At 33.1% G+C, this 20354-nt stretch overlaps 1 protein-coding gene across 1 annotated transcript in view; it reads right to left on the bottom strand.

The window, feature by feature from the left end:
• Positions 1-20354, bottom strand: part of LOC114333402 (programmed cell death protein 7) — a 37425-nt gene that overhangs the window by 3190 nt on the left and 13881 nt on the right. Inside the window, exons 3-4 of the mRNA XM_028283266.2 lie at positions 18480-18666; positions 5556-5802 (exon numbers count right to left, since the gene is read on the bottom strand). Coding sequence (XP_028139067.1) covers positions 5556-5802; positions 18480-18666 — 434 coding nt within the window. The remainder of the gene's footprint in view (positions 1-5555; positions 5803-18479; positions 18667-20354) is intronic.

The raw sequence follows: 20354 nt of genomic DNA, 5'->3' as shown, positions 1-20354 counted from the left end.
CGGTCAAGCGAAACGTAGAACAGGGGTTACTGAGAGGGTATCAAAGTTGCTTTCCTACGAAGGTAATTAAATCCATTTACTAAGGCTGAAAATCAGTACACACATTCTAAATTGAATATAAATAGAAGTTATTATAGTCGGTCAGCTGCCGGTCGGTCGGCCCCAATGAATGTACAGGGTTATTCACTATATTTTGACCCCCTTTTAAACTGCTTTATTTACAGAATTAGAAAAAATGTAAAATACAAAAGTTATTCGATTTTTAATTATGATTTTTTGACATATATATCGTACTAGTGACGTCATCCATCTGGGTGTGATGACGTAATCGACTATTTTTTTAATGAGAATAGGGGTCGTGTGCTAGCTCATTTGAAAGGTTATTCATTCTCTATACAGTACTATAAACATTACAAATTTTTTTGACACCCTCTATAATTATTCATGTTAATGTTTATTTTACTGAATAGGGAATTGAATGACCTTTCAAATGAGCTATCACTCGACCCCTATTCCCATTCAAAAATATAGTCGATTACGTCATCACGTCCAAATGGATGACGTCACTAGTACGATATATATGTCAAAAAATCATAATTTAAAAATTGAATAACTTTTGTATTTTACATTTTTTCTATTTCTGTAAAAACAGTTTACAAGGGGGCCAAAATATAGTGAATAACTCTGTACATTCACTGGGGCCGACCGACCGGCTCTGTCCCGTCATACAGCTGACCGACTATAATAACTTTTATTTATATTTAATTTAGAATGTGTGTACTGATTTTCAGCCTTAGTAAATGGATTTAATTACTTTCGTAGGAAAGCAACTTTGATACTCTCTCAGTAGCCCCTGTTCTACGTTTCGCTTGACCGACCTCAGTATGTTTCTCTACACATTAGTCGGTCGTTAGTCGTCATGGCGAGTACATGTACTCATTGTGATGACAATTTTATCGTTAATACAAAACGAATTAAATGTAAACTCTGCGAAAATTTGTATCATTATCATTGTGTTACAGTTAAGGACGCAGTAATTAAAGCTGTTAATGACTCTCCTAATGTTTTCTGGTTTTGTGATGTTTGTGTCATTAGTTTGGAAGAAAGAATTAAAATAATAAGTTATATAAAAAGTGTAGAGACAAAAACTGAATCATTAATAGAAGATACCAAAATAGTGATGTAAGCTGTAAAAGTTGATAGTGACCAGAAGAAAAAAGCATCCTATTCAGCTGTAGTATCAAGACGGCAGTCATCGTTGATAATAAAACCTAAAATTAATCAAACCAGTAAAGAAACTAAAAATGAAGTGGCACAAAAAATTAAACCGGCAGATATTTCTGTAGCAGTCTCTAAAATTAAACCAGTCAGCCAAGGTAGATTACTAATTGAATGTGAAGATAAAGAATCATTGCAAAAACTTCAACATGCCGCCGTTAATGAATTATCGGAGAAATATGATATTGAAACGCCACAAATGGTAAACCCAAAAATTCTAATTACGGGGGTTAAACAAAATGAACTGGTTGATGAAACTGTGTTTTTAAATAATATTAAAAAACAAAATTTCTTAGAAACGATGTCGACCAACGAGATAAAAATTATTAAAAAATACGTCCCTAAAAATAAAAATTATTATAGTGTTATTGTTGAAACCTCTGCAGATGTGTTTAAGCACTTAATTAATAAACAGAAGATCTTCATTGGTTGGGAAAGTTGTCGTCTGTACGAACATATTAACGTGTTACGGTGTTTTAAGTGTTGGCGCTTTAACCATAAAGCCGAACACTGTACAGTGCCCCATATTGTGTGTGCAGAATGTGCTGGTCCACACAAGAGTGTTAATATAGAAGGTCTAACAACCCATTTTTGTGAGTTAAAACAGTTACTAACAGATTTTCAACCGGTTCTTGTAGTTGTAACGGAAACTCACATAACTAATGATATTGTTGAAGCTGAATACCAGATAAAAGGTTACAATTGTTCTGTAAATTATTCCACTAGCAGACACACTGGAGGGGTAATCTGTTATGTACGTAGTCATATTATTTACCGAGAATTGAAACAATTTTCAATTCAAATGGAGTATTGGTGCACACTTCATAAAGTAACCATTGGTCAAAAGCATTTAATTATTGGTGGTGTATATAGATCACCAAATGGATCTAGTGCTGTATTTTTTGATTTTATTCAAGAATTATTTGAGTTAGAAGAAATGTGTACAAATGACATTGTAATGTTGGGAGATTTTAATGTAAATGTGTTAAATGTTTCTGTAGTCGGGACTAAACTCTTAAATATTATTCAAGCAGCTGGATGTAAACAAATCGTTAAAATACCAACACGAATTACTGCAAACTCCAGAACTCTAATAGATCTAATTATCACAAATTGCAAACTTCAAGAAACTGACCGAACTTTTCCGAAATTTACTGATCACGACATTATTGGTACGTCCATTAATATTTGTGCAAAAAAGAATTTAAAAATGGTATCTGATATATTACGCCTGAGAAAATTGAAGCAATTAACATTGATTTAATTGGAAAAGATTGGAATTATTCGTCTACCAATGTTGACGTTTTGTATGAATATTTTTTAAATAATATCAGAAGCAGTTTGGATAAGATAGCACCAACCCAACATAAATTCCGTTCTGATAGTAGTTATTGGATTGATGAAGAAGTACGAAATTTACAAAGAGAAAGAGACATCTGTTTTTCAACATTTCGGTATACGAGTAATCCATTAGATTTTCAACGGTACAAACGGAAGAGGAATGAAGTTGTTACTTTAATTAGAAGAAAGGAAAAAATATTTTACGAGCAAAAACTTGATCAATGTCGCTATGACAGTAAAAGAATGTGGAGTACTTAAAAGAAATTGTAAATAGTAGTAATAATACATCGAATTTTAGCATATTAGATAGTAGGTTAAATGTTACTAAAGACTTAAATAAGTTTTACTTTGATAGTATTGAGGGGATTGCTCAAAATATTCCTAGATCCTCAAATTTTTCTGAAATACAGCTTGATATTGTTTCTAAGATTGATCCTTTTCCCATCATTTCACTTGGTAAATTGCATAAAGTGGTAAGTAGTTTAAAAAATAAAGCAACTGGTGACGATATTCTGACAGTGTCACTGTTGAAAGGGATATTTTCAGTGGTTGGTTACCCATTGTTAAACATAGTTAATACCTGCCTGCAAGCAGGAGTTCTGCCGTCAGTATTAAAATGTAGTACCATAATACCTGTACCAAAAATAAGTAAACCACAGGCGTTTGAAGATTTTAGGCCGATTAATTTACTGCCGATAATTGAAAAAATCATTGAATTATTAGTTTATGATCACTTATTTAACTATTTAAATGAATATAATTTGCTGTTTGTAAATCAATCTGGTTTTAGATGTAGGCACTCTACTGAAACTGCATGCCAGTTAGTATGTAACGCATGGAAGAAAGATATAGATGACGGTAAAATAGTAATTAGTGTCTTTGTAGATTTAAAAAGGGCTTTTGAAACAATAGACAGGCAGATGTTATTAACGAAATGCAAAAATTATGGAATAACTGGAGTTGTGTTCAAATGGCTAGAAAATTATCTAAACGGTAGATGTCAAAAAACTAAAGTAAATAATAATATTTCAGACGAAATAGGTACTATATATGGAGTTGCCCAAGGAAGCGTTCTTGGACCATTATTATTTGTTTTATATATAAATGATCTACATCTCTATCTTAAAAATTCATTTGTAATCTGTTTGCAGATGATACATTAATTTCTGTCTCTGGACAAGATTTTAAAAATTTAGTTCAAACAATAAATGATGAATTAGATATTCTTAATAATTGGTTGATGGCAAATAAATTGAAACTAAATGCTCAAAAAATTAAGTGTAGGATTTTGGGTACTAAGACAAATTGTTCTAAATTTAATCAAGGTAATTTTAGTATTAAAATAGGTGAAGATATAATAAGCTATGTAGATGAAATTAAATATCTTGGAATTTTATTTGATCCACAGTTAAATTTTACCAAACATATAAATTTTCTGTGTAAAAAAATTTTGGGTACTAAGATAAATTGTTCTAAATTTAATCAAGGTAATTTTAGTATTAAAATAGGTGAAGATATAATAAGCTATGTAGATGAAATTAAATATCTTGGAATTTTATTTGATCCACAGTTAAATTTTACCAAACATAAATTTTCTGTGTAAAAAAATTGGTAAAAAAATCGGTTACTTCTCTAGAATATCTAAAGGGCTTTCCCGATGGTCTAGGAAGGTTGTGTATAATACAATAATATTTCCGCATTTTAATTATTGTACGTCACTGTTTATTTCATGTTCAAATGAACAGGTATATCGTTTGCAGTTGCTTCAAAATAAAGCTATGAGAATCGTCCTTGGATGTAGCAAGTATACCTCTATAAACTTTATGCTGGAAACATTAAATTTTTTAGATGTTAATCAGCTTATTACTGAGTCATGTTTGGTGTTAATATTTAAAATTATTAACAAGCAAGCTCCTCAATACTTCAATAATTATGTCATTAAAAGATCACTTTTGTTAGGTCAGTATAATTTAAGATTTGATAATTATCATATTGAAAGGTTCAATACAAGTGCCATGGAAAAAACTCTTTTTGTTGAAGGACTAAGAATATATAACAGGCTACCATCTAGCATAAAAGATTCACCAAATGTTAAAGTCTTCAAAAGTAGGTTAAAAAAATTGTATTTTAAGAATTAGTTGATTTTTCGTTTTTAAGTTATAGTTAAAAATGATTTTATTAACGTTTCGACGCCCAAGTCGGGTGTCGTTGTCAAAATACAAAATAATACTATTATTATTTATTATCAGTATTATTTTGTATTTTGACAACGACACCCGACTTGGGCGTCGAAACGTTAATAAAATCATTTTTAGGTAAAATTGTGGCTTATTTCCCATTTGAATATACTTGATTATAAAAATGCCACAAGAAAATAGCTTCAGAACAACATTAAGTTATAGTTATTTAAATATATGTAAATGTTTATTTGTAATGTAATAGCTAAAAAGCTAAATAAATCCTATTACTTACTATTACTTACACAATCACAGTAATTAACTGTGAAAAATCTAGCTTTAGTAAATTCAAAGAGATTTTGCAGCGCTGCCTCTTGGACTATTAGTTACGTCAAATAATGGCGACGCACTGTTGCCAAAGTTTCGCAGAACTTTCGAAAACAAGTGTGCTACTATCTCCCGAAGTAATATTGATGACGCGCTACTGTTGACTCTTAAGAATTCATTAGTGCAGTTAGTTTTTATCAAGAAAAAGAGAGAGTGGGTCAGATGGTGTTAGAGTGGGGGTAATAAGTAAGAGGGAGAAACAAGGTGTTTACATTTGGTTTACATCATTTTCAGACAAAATGGTCCAAACCATCAGGGAAAAACGTCAATATCTTAGAGAATTTTTAGGTGGCAATATTTCACAGATTTTTCTTCGTGGCTCAATAATGCATTTATGTACCCAATATTAAAATTTAGTTAGTAAACGCATACCTTATAGCAATAAACGTTTCCGTGTCCCTTTCAGCGGCAGTCAAAGCCCAATAAGTCTCATGATCTTGAGGTATCAACTGTTTAGGTCCAAAAAACACTGTATGCCATTCATCCAACAGTCTTCGTTTTTTAGATAATTTTGCCGTTTTTGTATCTTCAGTAGCATTCTTTTCCAACATCAGTCTTAAACCTTGCTCTTCCTTGCCATACACTTGAAGAGATGACTCCCACATATTCTTTAACTTTACTGAAAATGGATAAATTATATTTAAGGTGAATTTCGCTAGAGTAAACTAAAAGTCAAACAATTAGGAATTCACGTCATAGATTTAATGATATCATAACCCACCGGTACGACAAACAAACAAATGTTTCCTCATAATACCAAAGAATACTCCATCCAACAAGAAGCGAAAGCATCGACTATTTTACGATCCAAATTTCTTTGCGCATGTACGATCCGCCATGTTTCATGTATTATTTCTTATTTCTCAACCTAATCCCTAACAACTGTTTGTTGAACCTAACAAATAATGTGAATGTATTTGTAAAATACATCATTTATTAAATGTTGTTTAATCTTTTCTAGTTGTAGAAAAAAGGATAATACTATTAAACATATCTATTGTTAAAATAAACTCTCATTGTGATGGTTCCACGCAAAGGTGGATTTTCTTGTGTGATTCGTACTGGGATGCCCCACTAGATCGTGAACAAATAATTCTCTTTTCAGTACCCAGAAATCGTAGCAGGTAAACGATCGCAGGGCAATGAGAGAAGTTCCGTTTAAACATTTATGTGATTCATTTTCATTCATTTTCAAACATTTATGTCATTCGTAAAGAATAAATACAAATTAAACATAGCTATTTAGTGTTTTATTTAATTTGCAAGAGTATTACATATTTTATTTCCAGTAAACCAACATTTTGCTTAATTTTGTTCAGATCATTAAGTATTTGTCTTAGCACCCTATTCAAAATAAGTTTTAGTCATCGTAATACATTTGGAATCTAACAAAATTTAGTGTACGGTTCTAGAAGTAAAAGTAATTTTGAATTTATGCAAGGCAGGTCCACAACATCAATTTTTATTTTATGACAGCTGAGGGAAAAACTTATGAGTGGAAGTGAACGACTTGCACATAGTGTTTATTAATATTAAGAAGGCATATAGCAGAGTTACCAGAAATCTATTGGTACTATAAGTAGGAAAGGAGTGCTGGCTGAATATGTGAGAGTGGTATAAGAGATGTATCAGACGGTAACAATTGGAGAGACCGAATGCAGCTGAAACTGGAAAATTTTGTGTGAAAGCAGAGCTTCATTAGGGTTAGGTTAAGTTCCGTATTAAACCCGTAGTTATTAATAACTAGAACTAGCGAATAACTAGAAAAGATAATGTTAGGAATCAGCATATACGAAAAAATTGGGTGTGGATCCTATTGGAAACAAAATAAGAAACAGGTTAAGGTAACTAAATGCTAGATCTAATATTTTCTTTCTTTTATGTAGGCAGTACTGCCTGTTTTTCTTCAACTATGCATTTCATTCTGTCCCTAAATTGTCATTACAGCCTTTCCTTGGGCATCCTATACTTCTTCTGCCTAACGGTAACCTGTCCCTGGCTATTCTTACTATCCTTGATTCAAACATCCTGCTTATATGTTGAGTCCACTCTTTTCTGTTCTTTACCCAGGTATGTATTTATATTGTCTACCCCACATATGCGTCTGATTTCCTCACTTCTTACCCTGTCCTGTAGTCCTTTTCCAGAAGTCCTTCTTAAGACCTTCATTTCGTTGGTCTCCAGATGTTTTTGTGTGTTTGCTTGTATCTGGTCTTGTTTCGGCCGTATAAGTCATAACTGGCCTAATAACTGACTCATATATCCGGGCCTTTGTTGAAGAAACCTCAGATGCACAGAAAGAAATCGAAGGTGAATAAAGTCATTCTAGCCTCAGCCGCAGAGTTTCCTCGTGCAGCGAGAATATGGTGGTGTTGGAGGTCAATAAACATTCAAAGAAATTTCTCAAAAGGAAACTTTCTCAAAATGTTATCAACCTAAGACAAAGTTAATAGAAAATTTGAAAGTATAATTATGTACTAAGCACAAAGGTCTTGGGTCAAAAATATCTATTTTGACAAGTTTTTTAGTACGAAAAAAAGTAATAGATATCGATAAAAAATTTAATCTCTATTTTGAATTTAACTATTAAATTCAATTAGGCATTAAAAATCCATCACGTTTACATAAATTTACAAAACGTAGTCAAAATCGATATTTTTTACTTAAAACCTGTTTACTTATCAGTACAAAATTGATATATGGATTATATTAAATTTTACAGAAAAAAAAATACAATTCATATTAAATAGATCAACTTAAAAACACTATAGTTTTAATTATTACTTTTATTTCTCAGTGTAACTCAAATTTCCTACTGTTTTGAACGAATTCCTCATTACTTTTCTTAGTGTAGTGTGAAGTATTACCCCTACCATTCTCTGACAGATATTTCTGTCCCCTGAATATCAAAGGAGCCGACAGGTGCTTTTGCTTCTTGTTGGATGGAGTATTCTTTGATAATACCTACATTAGTTTTTTCGCTACCGTCAAGTTTAACAGGAAAGCGCTTTTGCCAAATAAAAAACATATCAAAGTAGCTACCGGCTACACTGTTTCTCTTTGTCTTTAAGAGTGTGAAACATCTGTCCTATTAGTGTCAAACTGACATTGTCGTATAGAAGGTTATGTAAGATTTTTTTTCTTCTTTTTTTTGGCCTTTGGGAGCTGTGCATTTTTAGCCAGCAACATTTCTTAAAATTAACGAATAACTAAACCTACTTGAAGATTTTCATTCTTTTTTACATACAGTTACATTAGTAAAACCAAGTTACCATGAAAACAGTGATATTAGCTCTAACATCTTAAGAACATTCTTAGATAATTGGCCAGACTCTGTAAATATATATACAGATGCATCTAAGACGTTAGTAGGCACTGGATGTGCCTTTTACATACCTACTACTAAAACAGAAAAAATGTTAGGCCATGATTTTTCTATCTTCAGTGCTGAAGCCATAGCAATTTATGAGGCCCTGCAATATTTTAAAGAATCAGAAGATATATCTGCAACAATTATTTCCGATTCACTCTCTGTTCTTATTGCTATTTAAACTGTAGATTTACCTTACTATATTTATATCCTACTAATTAAGAAAATCCTTTTTAAAATTCATAAAAATAAAAGAAGAGTGAACTTTTTATGGGTTAAGGCTCATATAGGACTAACGCATAATGAATATGTTGATAGTTTGGCTAAAAAAGCTATTGAGTATGGTACTTTAAATAATCGTTTTGCATATCTGATTTAGTTAACACTATTAAGCATCGAGTTAAAAATCAGTGGAGTCAATCATGGCGAGATTTTTGTAAATAATCCAACTCTCAGTATTCACTGATTCAACCTTCTGTTCCAAATATACAGGGTGTAACGAAAATACAGGTCATAAATTTAATCACATATTCTGGGGCCAAAAATAGTTGGATTGAACCTAACTTACCTTAGTACAAATGTGCATATAAAAAAAGTTACAACCCTTTGAAGTTACAAAATGAAAATCGTTTTTTTTTTCAATATATCGAAAACAATTAAAGATTTTTTTATTGAAAATGGACATATGGCATTCTTATGACAGTAGCATCTTAAGAAAAAATTATAGTGAAATTTGGACAACCTATAAAAATTTTATGGGGGTTTAGTTCCTTTAAACCCCCCCAAACTTTTGTGTACGTTCCAATTAAATTATTATTGTAGTACCATTACTTAAACACAATATTTATAAAACTTTTTTGGCTCTTAGTACTTTTTCGAAAAGTCAGTTTTTATCGAGATATTTTGAATATTTGTCAAATCCATCACATATTTGTATATGGTTAAGTACGATTATGGAGACTTGGTAATAATATGAAAATTTATGTATGATTTACATTTTTAGGTATATTTTGAACCGTATTAAAAAAGAAGCCATATCTCGATAAAAGGTGCCTTCTCGAAAAAATACAAAGAGGCAAAAAAGTTATAAAAACATTTTGTTTAACTAGTGGTATCGCAGTGATAGTTTAATTGGAGCGTACACAAACATTTGGGGGGTTTAAAGGAACAAAATCCCCATAAAATTTTTATGTAAACATATTAAAAAAGAAGCCGCAACTCGATAAAAACTGCCTTACAGAAAAAATACTCTCTCTCTCGTTCCATCCCTCCTTGTGGAGTATTGGGCGCTTATGCGTTTCTTGGCCAAAAGTGTAAGATTGCTGTCTGGCCGGGACAGCGCATCTTCTTTTGTTTTTATTCTCTGGATAAATTGTGAACTAATTCCCTCCACTCTCTTCTATCTTTTGCTCTCTTTTTGACTTCGCCCCATCTTAGTCCAATTTTTTCGTGTTCTCTCGTTGTTGTTCTTTTCCAGCTGTTGTCTGGTCTGCCCCTCTTTCTTTTCCCCTCTGGTTGGTATTCAAGTGCTTGTCTTGCTATGCTGCTTTGGTCTTTCCTTAAAGTGTGGCCGATCCATTTCCATTTTTTTTCCTTGACTGTAGTAGATACGTTAGTTTGCTTTGTCCTTTCCCATAGTTCTGTATTAGTTATTTTATTTGGCCAGTATATTTTCAGGATTTTTCTTAGAGATTTGTTTACAAATGTTTGTAGTTTTTTAGTTGTAGTTTCGTCCTGTTTCCATGTTTCTGCTCCATAGAGTAGTATACTTTTAATGCAACTGTTAAAGATTTTAATTTTTGTTGTTTCCGATATTTCGTTTGTTTGCCAAATTTTATTTAAAGCGTTGAATGCGTGTTGCGCCTTTGTTATTCTCGTCTGTATATCCTTTTTACACCCCCCGCTCCTTTCCATGACAGATCCCAGATATGTGAACTTGTCTACCTCTTCTACTTCTTTAGCGTTTATCATTATTTTATTATTTGGATGGTTATTATTTTTTTAGAAGTTTAGTTTTTTCTGTGTTTATTCGAAGTCCGATCGTGTCGGAGTACTGTGCCAATTTGTCAATTTTTGCTTGCATATGATTTCGGTGTTCAGTTATAAGGCAGATGTCATCTGCAAATTCGAGATCTTCTAGCTGTTTGAAAAGGTTCCACCTGATGCCTGTTCGATCGTCGATTACTTTCCTCATTACCCAATCTATCATAATAAGAAATAGGGTAGGGGATAGTACACAACCCTGTTTGACTCCACTTTCTATGGATATTTCTTCTGTTACTTCACCTGAATGTTCTAGTTTGGCTTTGTATCCTTCGTAGAAGAGTTTAATAAAGTTTATGATTTTTTGTGGTATCCCATATAATCTAAGGATTTTCCACATCTGTGCCCTATTTACACGGTCAAAGGCCTTTTCGAAGTCGATAAAACTCACATCTATATCTTTATTCCATTCATTTGTTTGTTCCAAGATAATTCTAAGGGTGCAAATGTGATCAATAGTGGAATGGTTGGAACGGAAGCCTGCTTGGTTGTTTCTCAGTTTTTTATCTAGTTCCGGCTTCAATCTTTCCAAAATGATTTTGGTCAGCACTTTGGATGTGGCACTTAGTAGTGTTATTGCACGCCAATTGTTGCATTTGCTCAGGTCTCCTTTTTTGGGTATTTTTATAATCAATCCCTCTTTCCACTCCTTTGGCAATTCTTCGTCCGTCCATATTTTATTCAAAAGTGTATGTAGCATCTCTACTGACTGCTCGGTGTCTGCTTTTATTATGTCAATGGGTATATTGTCGATTTCTGCGGCTTTGCCATTTTTTAGTAGTTTTAGGGTGTTTCCAATTTCTTCCATTGTAATTTCTCCAATATTCACTTCTAGCTCTGGTGATTCTACTTCATCTTCTATGATTTGAGTTATTTCATGCTTAGCATATATCTCTTCGAAGTATTCCTTCCATCTTTGTATTATTTCTTTCTCATTTTTTATCCTATTTCCTTGTTTATCCTTTACTTCTCGTATATTTCGTTGTGCTTTTCCTGTTAAGTTTCGTATGATTGTATATTGTGTTCGTAAGTCGTTTTCTTTCGCTGCTTCTTCTGATATATTTAGCATCTCATTTATATAGTTTCTTTTATCTTTTCTGGCTTGTTTTTTTACTTCTGCGTTTTTTGCCTTGTATTTCCTTTCAAGTGCCCTCTCTTCTTTCGATCCTTCCTTTTGTAGAATTTCTTCTTTGATCTTTTTTCTTTCTTCTATCAGTAGTAGAGTGTCTTTGGTAATCCATTTTTTATTTTGTCTTCTTTTTAATCCGATTGTTTCTTTTGCTGTATTCGTCATCACTTCTTTAAAATATTTCCATGTTTCTTCGACTGACTCTCCAGTTTGTTGTGATACTGTTCGGTTAATTGCCAGTTTCTCACTGAATTTATTTCTTATACATTCTTGTTTTAGGGCATCAACGTTGTACTTGTTCCTTCTGCTGATTTTTTGGTTTTTATCTCTGGCTAATTTCATTTTTAGTCTCGCTTTGATTAGCATGTGGTCTGATCCCACATCAGCACCTCTTAAGCTCCTGACATCTTGCAGCCAGCTTCTCCATTTATATTCAATTATTATGTGGTCTATTTGATTCTTGTATCTCCCTCCCGGTGATTTCCATGTTTCCTTATGTATCCGCTTATGTTTAAAGATGCTTCCGCCTATTAAAAGTTCATTTTGCTCACAAAATTCGATTAATCGATTTCCATTGTCGTTTCTCTCTCCGATTCCCTCCTTTCCCATCACATGTTCATGTCCTTTATTATCATTTCCTATTTTTGCATTAAAGTCTCCGATTACTATTTTTATATCTCTTCTATATTTATTATTAATCTTATTAAACGTTGTTTGTAGTTGCTCGTAAAATTCTTCCTTCTCATTTTCGTCGTTTTTATTTGTGGGAGCATATACATTTATTACTATTATGTTATAATATCTTGTCTTCAGTCTCGCCCAAATAATCCTTTCTGACACTGGTTCCCACTCTACTAGAGCCTTTCTCCCCTTTTGGGTTAGCAGTATTGCCACTCCCTTTTCGTGTTTGTCATTTACATCCGTATTCCCAGAATATATCATTAGCTGTTGGTCACCTACTCGGGTTGATCCACTACCATTCCATCTTGTTTCGCTTAGTCCGACAATGTCTAATTTGTACTTATCAATCTCTTGGCTTACCTGCTCCAATTTGCCGGTTTCGTGTAGGGTTCTTACATTCCATGCACCTATAAATATGTTCTCTCTTATGTCTATTTCATGTTTATCTTTCGTTTTTGCTCTATTTCTATTTTCGTCCTTGCTCAATTCCTTTTTCTGTGCCTTGTCTGTCGTGATTTGTGCTTTTGTTTGTGTATTTTGGTCTTCTGTTAGTTTTTTGGATTTCCCTGGTCTTCTTCTAGCTGATTGCTGTATTGATTCCATTTGTGTGTTTTTCCATCTATTATTAATTTATTATATTTTATTGTAACACTTTTACCCTTATTAATTTCTTCATTTGCGACTTGTCTTATTTTTTTCTGTGTTTGTAGTTCTTCTTTTGTTATGTCATTATTTATATATACTTTATTGCCTTTTATGTGTTTTAGTTTAGCTTTATTTTGCATGATCTTTTCTTTTTCAAACTTGTTCTGTAGTTTGACCAAACATGTTTTTTCTCCCAGTTTGATAACTTCTTCGATTTGAACATTGATATTCATTTCTTTTTCCATGAAGTTTCCTACTGTTTGTTTCAGTGCATTTCTATCGATTGTATCTATTGGCAAGCCTTGTATTACAACATTATTTACTTTCCTTTCCTTTTCTAGTCTTTGTACACGTATTTTCATATCGTTTAGTTCTTTTTTCATTTCTTCCTTCTCCTTGTGTTTAGTTTGGTTTTCTTGTTTAACTTTCTCCAATTCTGTTTTCAGGTCGTTTAATTCCTCCCAGTACTTTCTCTGTTCATTCTTTATCTCTTTTACTTCCGTTGTTAAATTTTTTGTTTCTGTGGTTAAGTCATGCATCATTTTAATAATTTGATCGAGCTTATTATCTTCGTTACGGGTTTTGTTAGGCGATCTAGACACTTTTTTACTTTTTTGGAACAATTCTTCCTCTTCTTCTCTGTTCCTCTTTCTATGGTCTTCTGATGTGTCGTCGTCCGAATCCACTTTGTATCTATCCATTATTTTTACCGGTGTTAACAAATTCGAAGCCATTTTTTGTGGCGCAGCGTGCATGTATTACTCACTCCCGTTACTTAATAGTCCAATCGGTGTTTTGTCACTGTTCGGTTTGCGAAAAAGTGCCGGGCCCGCCTCAAAAGCGCGGAGGCTCTTCACCTTATCAAACCTAAATAGTTACTGTTATTTATAGTTCGTTAATTTGCATACGATATTTTTGTTCTTTCCCAATAAATATAAGAAATTGTACACATACAGATTATTTTCACTTACTTATATTCACTCCCGTTACTTAATAGTCCAATCGTTATTTTGTAACAGTTTGGTTTGCGAAAAAGTGGCGAGCCCGCCTCGATGGCTCAAAATCAAGTCACCTTATCAGAACTAATTAGTTTCTGGTTTTTATAGTTCTTTAATTTGCAAGCGATATTTTTGTTCTATTCAATAAATGTAGATATAAGAAATTGTACTTACAAATTATTCTGCTTGTTTTCTTGGCTCACTTTCTGCACAATTTCACTTTGTCACTTTATGGTTTCTTTGGCGCTTTAAAAGCTTTTTAATTATAGCCGTAATAATCACAAAACTTGATAAAAGTTACGAGCACTCATAAACACGTCTTACCAATTCAATTAGAGATGGGACAATCCAGAAAAAATACTAAGAGCCAAAAAAGTTTTAAAAATATTGAATTTAACTAATGGTATCACAATAATAATTTAATTGAAACGTACAGAAAAGTTTAGGGGGGTTTAAGGGAACAAAACCCCCATAAAATTTTTATGGGGAGCACAAATTTCACTATAATTTTTCTTTAAGATGCACCTGTCATAAGAATGACACATATCTATTTTCAATAAAAAATCTCCAATAGTTTTCGATATATTCGAAAAAATCGATTTTCATTTTGTAACTTCAAAGGGCTATAACTTTTTTTCTGTGCATATTTGTACTAAGGTAAGTTAGGTTCATTCGAACTATTTTTGGTCCCAGAATATGTGATTTAATTTATGACCTGTATTTTTGTTACACCCTGTATATTGGTTTAAAAATTATGTAGTACCTCGAAGATATATAACAACATTAATAAGAATGAAGTTTGGACGTGCATGTTTCCCTCTACATCTGGCAAGAATTAAAGTTTTTGATTCAAATCTTTGTACTGAATGTCAGAAGGTGGGTGATTTGAATCACACTTTATTTGAGTGCACAAAATACATTCCATACACCTCTAATTTAATCGAAGCTTTAATAAAATGTAATGTTTTTCCACCTTTCAATATATCCCATCTAATGTCTCTGAACAGCAAAAATATATATGATTGTTTAATAAAATTTATCTGTGAAACTAAAATTAACCTCTAAACTTATTAATCCTGATCTAATAATTTGATATACATCGATACATCAGTATCAGAGTGCACCAACTCAAAATTTTTCAATATTGAGATAAGTATGAGGAAATGGTTAAAAGATGTTTATTTATCAGTTTCAAATTGCACCATTTAAAAATTCCAACACCATAAAAAAAATTTTGACTTGTTAACATACAGAATCGAATATTTTGTTAACACCGTTGTAGTTTCATACCGCATCATGTGAAATAGTGCGTAATGAAACTTGATCGGTAGAACTGTTGTCAGCTACCAACTGATAATGGTGCGGTTTGAAACGGTTAATAACTGCAGAATCTGCATCTTCATTGTCATTCGTGCGAGTATTCTCTGTATTTAAGTTGTTCGGTGCCTCTTTTGGAAGTTATTTTATATTGTGTATGATTATAAATATACTTTACGTGAAAAACAATTGAAATTTAAGTTTATAATATGCGTGGAAAACTAAGATAGTAACGTCATAATGAATATTCAGCCGTGGAAAAAGTTAGGGATCAAAAGAACAATGTATATGTTAAAAGTTGCAAATTGATGTATGGAAGAACGTGGTGGACATAGTGATGATGCTGTAATTGTCTACCATGCAATTATTTCTATATATATTTGTGGTTACACAAGTTTTCAATAGATAGATAACACCAGTGCTCACGAGGTGATATTAGTTGATCAACTTTTTCGAGCGATTTTAATAAAAATAAAAAAGGCAACGAAAACGCTGCACGGTCTGTGAAAGCTGCTTGCACTGACCGTTGCAAAATAAAATGTTCAGAAAAAATTAGTGATACAGAAAGAGAAGAACTGTTAAAAAACTAATGGGGACTTGGTGATGTAAATAGGCAGCGAGATTTTATAATTAAAAGTGTAATACCGGTTAGGCCAAAATATCAATTTAAGAAAGAAGGGAGTCTTAGAAGTGAAAATAGAGCTTATTACTTTGAGGTGAATAATGAAAAAATTAGAGTATGTAAGGTTTTCTTTATGAACACTTTAAACATTTCAAATAAGATAATAATTACCGCAATGAAAAAAAAAACAGAGTTAGGGTTTGTACAGAATGACAATCGCGGAGAAAAAGAATATGCTGGGCGACCAAGGGTGCTATATATGAAAGAGAATTCGTGAGGTGCCACATCAAATCTTTTCCACTAATTGATTCCCATTATTGCAGAGCAAGGACAAACAAGGAGTACCTAAGACTGATCTCTAAATTTAGCGACTATGTACAGAATGTATCAAGAAAAATGTGGAGAAGAACAGAAAATTCCCGTAAAACTCCATTACTACACCATGATTTTTAACACGGAATTTAATATTTCCTTTTTTTCAGCCAAAAAAGGACCAGTGTTGTTTCTGCAACTCATTTCAAAATCTAACAGCAGATGAAAAAGTATTAGAATAACTTAATTATGATGCACATATTACAGAAAAAGATCAGAGTCGGTTAGAGAAGGAGTTCGATATCAATAATTCAAAGGAAGATGGAAATACTGTAGTTTGTTGCTTCGATCTCCAAGCTGTATTGTCACTACCAACAGGAAATCGGAGTGATTTTTTTATATGTGGCGGCTATCATGTTACAACTTCACTATTTTTGATATTTCCCATAAACATCGCTATAGTTTTTTGTGGCACGAAGGTATCGCAAACAGAGGTTTGAATGAAATAGGTACGTGTTTTTGGTAGTATCTAAAGAACCACGCAGCTCAATATGAGCACATAATATTTTATTTTGATAATTGCCCGGGCCAAAACAAAAACAAGTTCATTGCTAGCTTGTTTTTGTATTGCTGTCAAAATCTACCAATAAAAAGCATAACCCACAAATTCTTAGTAGTTGGGCATACTCAAAATGAGGTTGATGCGATGCATGCCCTCATAAAAAAAGAAAAAAAAAAGATACCTGAAGGGAAACCCGCTCTATATTCCATCGCAACTGGTACCGATAATTAGCTTGGATAAAAAAACTGGACGGCTGTAAACTACAGAAGAAACAGCCGAAATGTATGAAGTAAAAAATTTACAAAAAATGGGGAAACATTTTGTAAATGAAGCCGGAGACAAAGTAAAATGTAAAATGGAGCGAAATGCAAATTCTAAGATTTGATAAAGACCAGCCATACAAAATAATGTATAAGAAATCATATTTTGATAAAAAATATAAGGTCATAAATATTCGACAAAATAGAACAAGAGTGGCTCATGAAGAACCATCTCTCATCCTCTCTATTTATAATAAACCTCCTGGTGTGCCAGAACTTAAAAAACGCGATTTATTGTCGCTCTGCTAATACCCAGAATTCACTGCGAGTTTTTCCAGAACTTACCAACCTCTGCCACCGCTGCCGCTGCTGAAGAAAGTGACAATTCGGAATAATTTTGATTTTATTATAATGTTTGATACCATAAATTTTATTTTATAAATAAATACTTAAAATTTTTTATTTGATTTCCATACAAATACCCTATACCAAACGCACTAACTATTAAAAAAATCACGTGTTGACCGTTTCATAGCGCACCAACTCAAAAAAAAATCTTAATTCTTAAAAAAAATATAAATTAAAAATTATCATCTAAAAGAACCATAAAATAAACATCTATTTCCAAAATATTGTTCCATTTGAAAAAAAAATGACTATTTACAACAGATTAAAAATATTTGCCCTCAGAAAAAATAAGTTAAACTTGATTTGTGAAGAACTAAGTTTTTTGAGATGGTGCACTCTGATACTGATGTATCGATAAGAGAAGAAGAAGATGTATAATGGAAAAATGTGGTGAGCAACTTGGATAGTCCATAGCGGCCAACTGCAGCTTTTGAACTGAGTAGAGAGCTGTGGAAGAGTTTGCTATGGAACTCAAAGGACCTCATTGCCTTCTTTAAGTATGAATAGAAAAAAAAGTTGTGACTGGCTAATTGACACCCAAGTCTATGCCATAAAAAAACTAAACCTACCATACAACAAGCGTATTACAAACCTAATCGACCAATCAAGGATAGGGAAGGGAAAGTGAAGTTAGTTAAAAAATAAACTGTCGTTAAAATATAAACTAAATAAATAAAATATAATTTGAAAACAATAATTTGGCATTATATTTAACCTCCAATATAAATACAGACGTCAGTTACCATTTACAGTCTAAACAAATATAATAATGACGTCATATAAACTCGTCACTAATTCTAGCCAATGAAATGCTCGCTGTAATAGGAATGGCATGCCAAAAAAATCTGATTATTCCCTATATATTTTTTCAAATTTAGAATATTAAATTACCCTATAACAAGGGGAAAATTACGTGCATTCCTTACTGTTTGACTTTTGCTATACTTACAAACAGTTATGTTGAATGCATTCTGATCTTCTAAAGAAAGTTTCTCGCCCCTTTGTACCGCCATATGATGTCTAATAAACCTCAATTTTGCTAGGGAGCCAATAAGTGCCATTTGTTTTCTAGCATCGGATTTTTTCTTTGTTACTTCCGACAATACACAGTCAGCGTCCTTTTGCATAGCTTCTGCCTAAAAAATACAAACAACAAAAAGGTTTATACAGAATGTTTAGTTTTAAATTAGATATGCGGCCTATAAATGGCAACACAGCACACCGTCGCGTACCAGATGGTTTCCACTTCCCTCGCTAATGCACCTAAATATTGCTGATTCTAACTGCGTCCTCCGCCGTCATTCGGCGATTAAGCAACGATAGTCGACTAAGCAATGTTGCCGATTTTAGCACTTACTTCAGTCGCCTATATCTAATCGAAAACTGCATGCATTGTATAAATCAAAATAAAATATACATTTATATTGATTTTTTATACAAACTGGATTTAGATCGGGATATAGCACTAACGACCACTTTCTAGTGATACCACCTTATAGAGAAGTCTGCAGAATACAACAAACCATTGGCACTGATATTTTTAAACTACGAGAAAGCATTTGATACCATACGCCAGCAGAAAATGTTAAATGCCACGGAAAACTATCTGAACAAGAAACAAATAAATTCTGTATACTGCGCGAAGTACGGCAAAGAGATACAGTCTCTCCAAAGCTATCCACGACACTTTTAGAACATACTTGTAAGGTGGCAGACGTGAACGAGTATGGTATCAATATAAATGGAGAGAAGCTCAGCCATTTGAGATTAGCAGATGGCATCGTCCTTATAGCAGATCATATGGATGATGCAATAATAATTAAAAAAAAACTATATTACACTTCCTTAGGAGTCGGACTAAAGATCAACATAAACAAGACGCAAATAATGACTAATCTGGTGATAAATCATAATATTGCTGTTGATGGATGGGGCATGGAGCAGACTGAATCGTATAAGTGCTTAGGACATGAAATTCGGTTGGGCAGAGATAACCATAACTCCTACGTCACATAGGATTGGACTGGGCAACATTTGGTAAAATAATCTATGTATTTAAATTGGACTCAATATGCCTCAAAAACAAAATATTTGACCAGTGTGTGTTACCTGTACCACAGAATAAAGCCTGTACTCACTTAGAAGAGGAAACATTAACACTCACAAAAAAGGTAGGTATTGAACAAGATTCGCGTGACTCAGAGGGCTAAAAGCGCCAGATGTTGGGTTATAAAGAAATATGTGTTGAACTAACCTGGTGATGGGGTTAATTAACTGGAGGCACTATTTGTTCATAACATCTATTTATTTATTCATCATCATCATCTTGGTGCTAGAGCCCTTAGAGGGCCTCGACCTTTCAAGCTTGCTACGCCATTCTGTTCTGTCCCTAGCTTGCATTTTTCAGTTGCCGACTCCGATCTTCTCGGCATCCTGTGTTACCCCGTCCATCCACCTCAGCTTTGGTCTACCCCGTCTTCTCATTCCCACGGGTTGCGCTGTTAGAATCTTTTTTATCATGTTCGATTCAGGGGCCCGGGCTACATGTCCTGCCCACTGCAGGCGGTTTCGCTTAATTATAGTGATAATATCTTTTCCACCAAACGTATGCTTGTAGATATTCTGCAGTTCAAAGTTATATCTACGCCTCCATATTCCGTTCTCACAAACCGCTCCGAATATCTTACATAGCACCTGTCTTTCAAAAATCGACAGAGCGGATTCATCTGTTTTAGTTAGCGTCCATGCCTCTGATCCATATGTGAGAACGGGGACTATCAATGTTCTATACAGCCTTATACGAGTTATTTGAGACAGACGTTTG

The sequence above is a fragment of the Diabrotica virgifera genome, chromosome 6 (genome assembly GCF_917563875.1).
Source record: "Diabrotica virgifera virgifera chromosome 6, PGI_DIABVI_V3a".
In the NCBI taxonomy this organism is placed as follows: Eukaryota; Metazoa; Arthropoda; class Insecta; order Coleoptera; family Chrysomelidae; genus Diabrotica; species Diabrotica virgifera.
Note: the sequence above shows the minus strand (reverse complement) of the source record. Positions and strands in the feature narration are given on the sequence as shown.